Raw genomic sequence first — 10,834 nt, 5'->3', positions numbered from 1 at the left:
TATTGTAATAAATACAAATATATTTCTAGTTACAGCCAGTATTGTGTCTATGTATTATTATTATTATAATTTTTAACATTATGCAGCAATACATAATTAATTGCATTCAAACATTATTGCAAATAATGTTTTTACATTATTACATTGCTAGGGCTATTTAAAATATTCAATAATTTTATCATAAATACAGCCATCAGTTTATCTACGATATGGTATAATAAATTATCAATTTAAAAGTTAAATATAACTTTGTACAGGTTATTCAGCTATTCAGCGACAGTACTCATAAAAGGTATATTATTATTTGAAATTTTATAACTATTATATTTACACAAAATTTTTCTTTTTTATATTCCACTTTTTTACTTGTGGAATATTTTTTATTTAATTGATTCGCTTTTTAATAATTTTCTTGTATCTATTATTGATTAATAATAATTTATAGAAAATTAAATTAAATTAAAAATAAATTATAGAAAATTATTTAATAAAATTAAAATATAAAATTTTCTTAGAAAATATATTCTAATACTGAAAATAAATATCAACCAGTAGCAATTAATGGACATATTTCCAATATAGATCTTCAAACACACATCAACATAAATAAAAATTGTTCGCTAAACATGTTGCTAAACACAAAACGAAATATTTTTCTATTAATATCCATTATAGTCCTAGGAAGGTCTAAAATTAAGCGATAAATTGGAAAAATTATCTAAAAACTATTGTTTTTTTTTAATTTTTATCTAAGTTTTTATCAAACAAATTGTTTCTAATAGCTTTTTAGAGAATGACACGTTTGTCGGATCAGCTTGTAAATATTGTTTTAAAATACACCTTATAATGATGTTAGAACAATCGAAATCTTTTCCTTATAAAAAATAATAAAAATACTATACAATAAAAAATATGTACAGGTATTTGTAACGATTATTGGTATATAAAAAAAATACAATAAAAGTTCATCAAGGAGTCACAACCCAAATAATGATATATATATATATATATATATATATATATATATATATATATATATATATATATAAATAATATTCACACTATTGACCATTTTCAGGTTAAGGTTTACATATTATAATTTTTAATTTAATTTATTGCATCATTTAAATACATGAATACGTATTTTTATATGTATATTAATGCACCAAAATAAATTTGTGATAACGGATAATACAATTAAATATCTATCTATATATTTATTACTCATGTCTTAGATTTTACTTAATGTATAAAAAAAAGGTAATACAGTTGTTACTCGTAAGAGAAACTAAGTGTTGTGAAATAAATTTAAAAAATATCACAGAAATACTCTCTAAATGAATTTAGTAACAAATCGAAATTGTCAATGGATTTATTGATTATTTAAAAACATCAGTAGTCTTTTATGGTCGTATCAATTATTCCTTTATTATTATTTATTATTATTACATTTTCATTAATATGTATCGGTTCCAATTATAGAAAACTATTTTCTTTAACATAGCGATTATTCGTATGCTAGTACGTATGTATTAAAGCAGGACAAGCTAACTTGACTAGACCCAAGATCTATTGTTTACAATAACCCTGTGCGATCTACTAATTACATATTTCTTGAAACCTCAAATAAAACAACATAGTTAACTACACAATAATTAGGGGGGAAAGGGATTACTAGTAATGAAGACTAAGAATCCCATTGCTAGCAATATACCCAACCAGGTCGATCTCCTCGCGGTTCCCCCTGGAAACTATCATGGTTAATTCCTGATGAATTCATCATGATGGGCTAACTGGCCTGTTTTCATTCTCATCAATCACCCTTCACTGGTGCTCCTCCAGCGTATCCCGTTAGCGCAGGCGGGCTTACCATTCCATTTTCACCCATAACTACACAATAATGTAGTATTTTTTATTTTATTAAGAGGGAAAACTTTAAACTGAAAATTATTCTTAGTAATTACTTATTAAAGTGTGAATATTGCATCTGAGCATCTTTCGCTAGATTAGCGAAATATTATATCGTTTGACCAGTTGATCGCGATCGACCGATTGGCCACCCCTGACTGACCACTACTGAACCTGAATCAGCATAAGTAAGTGAGTCATATTAGGTGAGTCAGTGATAAACTATATTTCCCCTACACGACATAGATCATTATCATACACATCTATTGTTCGCCGCGGGGTCTCTCTCTTGAAATCATCGTGTTTAATTCCTAGTAAATTAGTCACGATTTTTTTTTTAATGATACACAGAACGGCAAATAAGGTGACAGCCCGCCTGATGGAAAGTTGTAACCGTCGCTAGACATGAATAGCACTATGAACACTGTCCTCTGATAAACATAGGCCTCCCCGATAAGGGGAGATTTGCCAGTAGTTGCCACACTTGGCGGACGGGTTGACAGCCGCAGGTAGACTTTGGTGATATTTTAAGAGGGATACTGCTGTTCATTCCTTGACTATTAAGTTCCCTTAGGCGCCTCTTACGACAGCCATGGGAAAAGAAGGGGTGGCCTGTTCTATGCCGGAACCACATGGCCTTATACTATGTACTATGAATATACTACGATACCCTTTAAATTGATTTACGAGTATTGGTCAATTAAGGTCAGTTGACAAATAAATCATCATCTTCATCGTTTTATCCATATTCATCGATTAGAAAATAAAGCAGACGTATTTCACTTTATTTGTATGTACAAAATAATGTATTTCTTGTATAGTTTGACTTTAAAAACTATAATTGTATACAAATTACATCACAGTTTTTGAAGTCATGAAATAGTAACACTTCTGAGTTAATACTGGCGTCTCAGTGTATTCTATGACGTCCACAGTGCTGTTAATGTCTTTAGGCTATGGTTAACATTTTTCATTACATCGATCATCTGTTTTCCTTTCCATATGTCGGGGTCGGAGGGAGTGTTAGTAACGAACACTTATTGCTAGCAATACGAGTAAAGCATATCCTATCAAGTTGATTTTCAAACAGTCCTCACTGGAAACTATAGCCATTAATTTTTGGTAAATTCATCATAATAGTGCAGACGACTATGATAGCTAACTTGCCGTCTACCGCCTCAGTAAGTACAAACGAGTCTATTGACAGAATCATTATCGCTTGCGACCCCATGAGATAGAATGAGATGGAAATATGCGCCGTCTTGTACTTTCTCGCGTGCGCACTAACCGATAGATTCGTTTGTATCTTGTCTAGGGCCATTTTTAGTGTTATACTAGTGATACCGTTACCGATATCTATCTATCCTATTTAAGAGTTGTACTCTTGTCGGTGGAGCTCTTGCCACTCACTACGATTTTCTGCGAGTCTCTTCACTTTTTGATAGTTAATTAGGGTTCAATAAATAAGAAACCCTTGTGATAGGAACGTCTTCACTAACAACCTTTAGTAATTTCACTAAACACAGCAAAAGATTAACTGTGTCAATATTATGTTATGTCCGTTGTATTATAAATATTATAATCTCCTAACTTTACAAGCGCAGCTCACTGGAATTCCACCTTTTGTCTTCACGCTCTCGATTTTAGTACTGTCCAGAGAGAGAACTAAGAAGGCGTAGTCGAGGTAGGTTTCCTCACAAGCCAGGTGGATGTACTGAAGTTGAGTGTCAGTGAAGTGTATCGAGTCAGTGGTGAGACGTCCCGGCAACCTATAGAAGAGAATTTTATTATAATTAAAATATAATTACAATTACTTTTAGTTGTTTTACGAAAGACCATATGGTTAGTAACCATAGATTATAATTATTTTGTTTAATTTCTCTACGATTAGTATGCATGGTACTGCCAGCACTTGAATGTTTATTCGAATATACATATACTTTAATTATAATACACTAATTATTTTTCACCGACTTCAAAACTCTTCTTCAATTCGGTTATATTTTTTTGTTACCTCAGAACACCGTCATTATAAAAACCGAATTGGAAATTTTTTTTTTTTTTGTCAAAAGTTTAGGTTATGTTTCTGAATATCTATGTAGTTTAGCCACAATTTAAGATGATATTACATTCGATTTCGCACAGCTTTTCTTTTTCCATATAATTTTTCAAATATTTTATTTCATAAAAACCTTACCGAGGCATTAATAAACAAAAAAAAAAAATAAGACAAAAAGGTACAGCTGTTCTAAAGCGATGCTCTATATATCAATGTGACTAAAATAGTGATAAACAAAGGTGTTAAATTTTAGATTTTAGTACTTACTACATGTTTTATATTTTATAAGGGACGAGAATTATCGCGAACATTTAAGTAAATTATGATACCTGAATTACCAGTCTACTGTCGACTACGGCCGGAGTAACCAGATCGAAACGTCGAGATTATTTTAGTATCTACATTAACATAGTTTTTCCCATTCCTTATGAAAGATAAACAAAAGGTCAAGATAAATGGTACTCTTGTTCTCAGAAGTTCATTAAATAAAAATTTTTTTTTTTTTTTGTTTTACGCGTCGATCAAATTTCTATTCACGTGAAAATGTTTTTTCCTCCAACAAATGTTAACATGATGAGTAATCTTGGTTGGGATATTTATGCGTTATTAGATATAAAATTGAGTTAGTACTTCACTTAATGTATTTTTCCGGAGAATGGATTGTTATTAATGGGTCATGGAGCCCCATCTCCATATACTCTGTCAGATCGATGCCCAAGCGAAAACTTGAATACTATAGCAGTTAATTCTTGTTGAAATCGTCACTGGAGGTCAATAGACCCGCTTTTATTCTCACTTATCGTCACTCACTGGTGCTCCGCCAGCGTATACCGATAGTGCAGGCAGGGTTACCATTCCATTATCATCTATTTAAAATTCAATTCTTCAGCTTTCTTCTTCTAACTCAGCCTTTCCCAAATTGGGTGATAACATTCCCTTGTGGGCGCTGTAGGGCTAAAGGGGGGCGGTAAGAGACCCGAAATAAAAAATGGCGGCGTTGTGTAGGGGTCTGGCGGGTTATTTATTGATCTTGAAGTAATAATGGTTTTTAAGTAGGTGAAAAAATGGGGGCGCTAAAAAATAATTTATTCTCAAAGTGAGCAGTAGACAAAATAAGTTTGGAAACCCCCGTTCTAACTCATTCCTGATCAGATGCAATTGGTGTTAGTTATACAGAACAGCCATCTTTTATAATATGACTTTTTTATAATACTTAATTTAATAGTGAACAAGTTGAAGGCTTACTTTATGGAAAGTGGTAACTGTTACCCAAAAAAAAAAATGAGCAGCACAGCGTTGAAGAATTACTGAAGAATGTTATGCTTTCATACATTGTAATTTCACTATCGTATTGATATATACTGGTATAATGAGCCTTTCGAACCAAAACACAACTATGCAAGCAAATACACGAGAGTACCCAAGCAGAACACATTTATTCCCATTATCTCATCCTGGTAAGTGGTTTTCTGTATAACTAGCTCTAGTCAATTTAAATTAAAAAATAAACTGAAATAAAATATCATTGCACTTTGCTTACATGCATTCCTCGACACGAAGAACCTGTTTGAATTTTTTCGATTGTACAACGTACCGCACGCGGTCGTTCTCGTCGATTATTTGGTAGATCGGTTGGTACTGTAAAAAAAAATATGGCAAATGAAGAACATGTAAAAAATTAACGTAAAGACAATCCTTACTAATATTATAATTGTTAATTTTTGGTGTCTTATCGCCCAATCGTCGTAAAATTTGGTATAAAAGTACTTTTGTATTTATTTCGGTAAATAAAACTAAGGTACTATTTCAGTTATTCAAAATACAAATTTGAAACAATTATTAGAATATTATTATGATAGTCATTAATACTTAAGTATTCACTGCTGAATGTGGCCTACAATTATTTACATTTATACCCATTTATTGGGGAGTTTTCTCAATAGTTGCCATGCTTAGCAGGCGGTTTGACAAGTGCAGTTAGGTTTTTGGTGATATTTTAAAGGGACGTTACACATCTCTCAACCATTAAGTTCCCTTAGTCGCCTCTTACGACACTCAATTGAAATTAAATGAATGAATCAAAATGAGTTCAGCAGTTTAATTTTTAAATCAAAATAAGAAATTATGCCACAATTAAATTCGTCTTTTCTTTGTGGAACACATTACTTTTATGAAACTGTTTCATGAATATGAAATGTGCGATGTGAAATTACTTTCAAATGAAACTAAATCGATCGAGTAAAAGATACTGGATCCACTGAAGAATGTAGTAGTATAAATAAGAAATATTAACAATATATATAAAAATGAGGAGGTCCTGCTTAGGATTAAGAAAAAAAGACAAATTATTAGAACTATTGAGGACAGAAGAGGAAAAATGTTGGAACACTTGATACGACACGACGAACTTATGAACATTATAATAGATAGGTAAGATAGAAGGAAGAAGGGGAAGAGAGAGACCAAGAAATAGTTACATCAGGCAGATCAAGGAAGGAGTTGGTGTCGTGTTGTATCAAGAGGTGAAGAGACTCGCTGAAAATCGTAGTGAGTGGCAAGAGCTCCACAGACAAGAACGCAGCTCTTAAATAGGATAGATAGATAGATAGATATAAAAATATTTTAAATACGCTACCGCATTCGAGAATACTTTTAGCATTAAGTCCGCCATGTACACATATTTGTACTAATGAATAAATAAAATAAATAAATAAACTGGGAATTATAATGGTACAACTATTGAGTTGTACATAAAAATATAAAACTTACATAGCTATTCTTCTCGCAATCATTACTGTCAATATCATCGCCAATTCTTTTAGTCGTTGTATCCGTGTCCACAGAAATACTATTGTCCTGAAAATGTACAAAACATTATTTATTTCTTTGTTGAAAAACCAACTGCTTACAAATTATTACTTAAAAATAACAACAATTTATCCATGTAAAAAGCAAATAATAGGTTCTCACCGATTTAGCAATATAAATTTATCGTGGCAGGAGTAATTATATAAAAGGAAACCAACAGCTACTTTACACTATAGTGCATCATAAAAATAGTTACTACATTTAAAAAATTTTTTTTTTTATGAGCAGTATCATGGACATAACAAAGTACTGTTTCGCCCATGACACCCTCCATGCGTTACCATTCCTGAGTACTCAGGATACAAGAACGAAGTCGCTGGTAAAAACTAGTTTTTAATATTAATAGAACACTTTCTACTCACCAAGTCGACAAGCATGCTATCTATTAATTCTGTTGGATAGTGTTGAGTTTTCGTGAAACAGTAATTCTTCTTACAGTCTTCAGGCAGGGTAGCTGGAATAAGGAATAAAAAATAGTTACCAAAAATTACAATATTAGAATATACATATTATGTAAATGTGTGTTATGTATTGTATTTATTTGTTTATGTAATATATATTATTAAAAGTATTTAGCATTTTTTTTATTAGTTCTATTTCTAGCGTTAAATAGCTACCGTCTTTTTGTTTCTCATCTACCTAAAGGTTGCCTAGAAGAGATTGCTTCAGCGATAAGACCGCCTTTTGTAATTCATAAGTGTAATATATTTATTTATTCATTTATTTATTTTAAAAGGTACATCAACAGTGTAAATACAGACATTAATTTTAATTGATATACAGGGCTTGCATCTTGCGTTTACACTAATTACAGATGTACACAACATTTTCTTAAGTCATCGATTACATGTTAACAAAACTGACAGCAACAAAACAATAAAATAAAAACATACAGGTGATAACATAAGAATACATATGTATTTATATATTATAATATATATTTATCTTTGTATTATTCTTTAAGCGGTGTAATAAAGAGTAAATAAATAAATAAAAAAAAAATACATTTTTGTTTTAAACTAGACAGTAATATCTTGACTTCTATCATATCATATCAGCCTTGAACTGTCCACTGCTGAATATAAGCATCTCCTTTGAGGCGTTTTGCCAATAGTTGCCACGTCTGGCAAGCGGATTGGTAACCGCAGTCAAGCTTTAGAGATGTTTTAAGAGGGATGCTGCTGCCCATCCCTCGCCCTTCCTTAGTCGACTCTTACGACACCTACAGGAATGGAAGGGGTGGTCTATTCTATTCCAGAACTACAGGGCCAATTATCTTCATATTAATATTTAAATAAAATAGCTTATTTTTTTATGGTGTGCTTTAAAAAATATTTTAATCTTATAGTGATTGACTACACTATAATTTTTATAATAACAATTATAATTTTATTTCTGTGTTTAACATACATTTACATACTGATAATGCTTTCGAGTTTTTGAATACGTAATGTGAAAAACAATATATTACGCAACATACTTTTTTTTGGGACATTATTTAATACTCAAAATAAACAGTGTTAATGGTGCACTGCTCTCAATTATGGCAAGCAAAATATGTATCGAGCAAAACTCGCCTTGTCAGGGAGTACTGACATCAACGTTCATGCTTACATGAGAATCGTGGGTATAGCAGAGGAACCATGAAAGTAAGATAAATGCTGTAGAGATAAGAACTCTTAAAGGTATGTGTGGTAGATACATATAAAGATAGATTATATAGTTTATATAGAGTCTCTCCATAGAAGTGCTTCGAGAACGGATTAACTCTTTCATACAATTTTGCGTGATAAATAGTTATTATTAACTCCTTTACAACTTGTATATTTATTTTGTTTTATAAATTATGTATTTTTTTAATGCGTAAATAATTATTTTGTTTATTAAATAATACGTCAAGATACATTATGTGCGTAAGTATATAGAATACTGATAAAGAAAGCGTCAGCTAATTTGGTAATTAGCTGACAAAATGTTGACCCGTTTTTGAAGCTCGATGCTCTATCTATATAATCTAAGATTAAAATATACAGTGAGAAATAATATAATTAGAGAGAAGAGTGGACTGAAGGGCGATGTAGTTTTAAAATCTAAAAGGGAATGTTATATTGCTGTAGTTATTTGGAGAGGATGGGTGAAAGAAGAATTACGAAAGAGATTTATCGAGCAAGAATGAATGGAAACGTCAACAAGGGTCGTTCTAGATGGACGTATGCCGAACAAATAGGCAACGTGCTTAAAAAGAATCAAAAGTACCTGTAAACGGTGTATATGAAAAGATTAATGAATATGGAAGAAGCAAAAAAGTCCTGTCTGAATCGAAGCATTTGGTGTTCCATGACGTAACAGATATGTTTATATGTATGTTTAATACCTTTACTTCATCTATATTAGTTCGGGGGAGAAGGGATTGTTAGTAATGGGGACTAGCAACCCCATTACTAGAAATTATCTTATGGGATCGACATCCACGCGGTACTCCTTGGAAACCATTGTGGTTAATTATTTTTGAATTTGTCACGATAGGTCAACTGACCTGCTTCCATCCTCACCTATCACCTTCACTGGTATTCTGCTAGCATATATCGACAGTGCAGGTGGAGTTACCATTCCATCATCATCCATTACAAAAAAGTATAAGGCTCCGTGGTGGAGTGGTATGCCTATCGCTTTGTAAATATGATTTCAGGTTCGGTTCTTGTTTGGGCCAATTTTGGAAATGAACTTTTCTAAATTGGCTCAGGTCTAGATGTCCTGGAATGTATTCCTAGGTGCTCGTTGTTTGCTTTCTCATAACACAGGCTCTCCTAGTTTCAGAGGCAGGCAATTGGTGTGATCGTGTACCAATTATAGCTAAGGACCAGGGTATTCGTTTGTTGTGTGGTAATAATATGCATGAAGATTTGCATGGTTACCATTAACATAATTGTAGTTGCTGGGTTTCCCATGAGCGGTTGCGGCAATCGCACAGATCTAAAAATAATCAATGAAATCGTTAATTACGACTATACAGGGTATAATCCAAGTCGCTAGTATCCGTTTAAAGGGAAGAATGATCTACTATCTACTAATGAAACTAAACATTTTTCTCATTTTTCAACAGAGTTCAAAACGAATGAGATTCTCAATTCAGTTGTATATTTTTTACCTCATAACTCAGTCAGTTTTAAAACAATTTGCCAAATTCTTTTTTATCTGGAAATATACAGGTACTTATAGATTGGTTCCATAGATATTTTATCAATATCGATTCAGTAGTTTAATTTTGAAATCTAAATTACTGATTTTACCTTTTCTACTTAAATGGTTTTTAGTTCGTAAAACAAAATCTTTTAAAAAAAAATTAGCTCGCTATTGAAGAACATATCACTTGAACGCACTCAAAAAAAAAAATACAGTCAAATTAAGCATAAAGTTGTTTTCTTTAAGGTAGTTAAAAATCGAAATTAAAAATTAAACAACGTATTATTAGTTAAAAACATAAATTTTTTTTTTCTAACTAAAACATAATATTTAGGTAAATTTTCATAACATAAAAATTAAAAAAAAAAAATAAACTTACGATTAAGTAGAGTATTTTGACGGACATTTTTTTTTTTAAATTCGCACACGAAAACTGCACTCTGAATATAGATAATATACTAGTTATAGATGAAACACAAACACGCTCACTCTATCGCTTGCAATCATAAAATGCCGTTCACCGAAGTCTGTTCGATTTATATATGCAATACAAGTTGAACGCTATGTACTTACCAGTCCAGTATTATCTATAAACGTATGAAACGTAATTGTCTATACTGTGGTTATACTTTGTGGTCCATAAAATGTAATTGTTTAAATATTCTATCTGTGACGTGATATTCGTCATCACTGATAAATTAAATTATACATATTCGTCATAGAATCCTTATTATATTTTTCTTACAATACATAAGTTTATTATATAAGAAATAGTGACCAATTATGATTATAATAATTGTGATTCGTCACTATTAT

The 10,834-nt window shown here is 31.4% G+C and overlaps 1 protein-coding gene across 1 annotated transcript; it reads right to left on the bottom strand.

The window, feature by feature from the left end:
* LOC113514053 (uncharacterized) lies at positions 1 to 10,556 on the bottom strand. Its single transcript, XM_026898034.3, has 6 exons — positions 10,398 to 10,556; positions 9,751 to 9,808; positions 7,198 to 7,289; positions 6,737 to 6,823; positions 5,508 to 5,605; positions 1 to 3,677 (listed from the first exon to the last, which is right to left on the bottom strand). Exons 1-6 carry the CDS (start codon positions 10,422 to 10,424, stop codon positions 3,485 to 3,487), a joined length of 555 nt encoding a protein of 184 aa, XP_026753835.2. The 5' UTR covers positions 10,425 to 10,556; the 3' UTR covers positions 1 to 3,484.
* Positions 10,557 to 10,834: the final 278 nt, after the last annotated feature.

This window comes from Galleria mellonella, unplaced genomic scaffold, assembly GCF_026898425.1.
Source record: "Galleria mellonella isolate WM207_F2 unplaced genomic scaffold, CSIRO_AGI_GalMel_v1 utg173, whole genome shotgun sequence".
NCBI classification, from domain to species: Eukaryota; Metazoa; Arthropoda; class Insecta; order Lepidoptera; family Pyralidae; genus Galleria; species Galleria mellonella.
Note: the sequence above shows the minus strand (reverse complement) of the source record. Positions and strands in the feature narration are given on the sequence as shown.

Coding starts and splice junctions, on each gene's coding strand:
- LOC113514053 (XM_026898034.3), bottom strand. CDS start 10,424: ATGTCCGTCAAAATACTCTACTTAATC. Junction 9,809..10,397: donor TCAAAATACTCTACTTAATC/GTAAGTTTATTT, acceptor GATTATTTTTAG/ATCTGTGCGATTGCCGCAAC. Junction 3,678..5,507: donor CTTCGTGTCGAGGAATGCAT/GTAAGCAAAGTG, acceptor TCTCTTCTATAG/GTTGCCGGGACGTCTCACCA.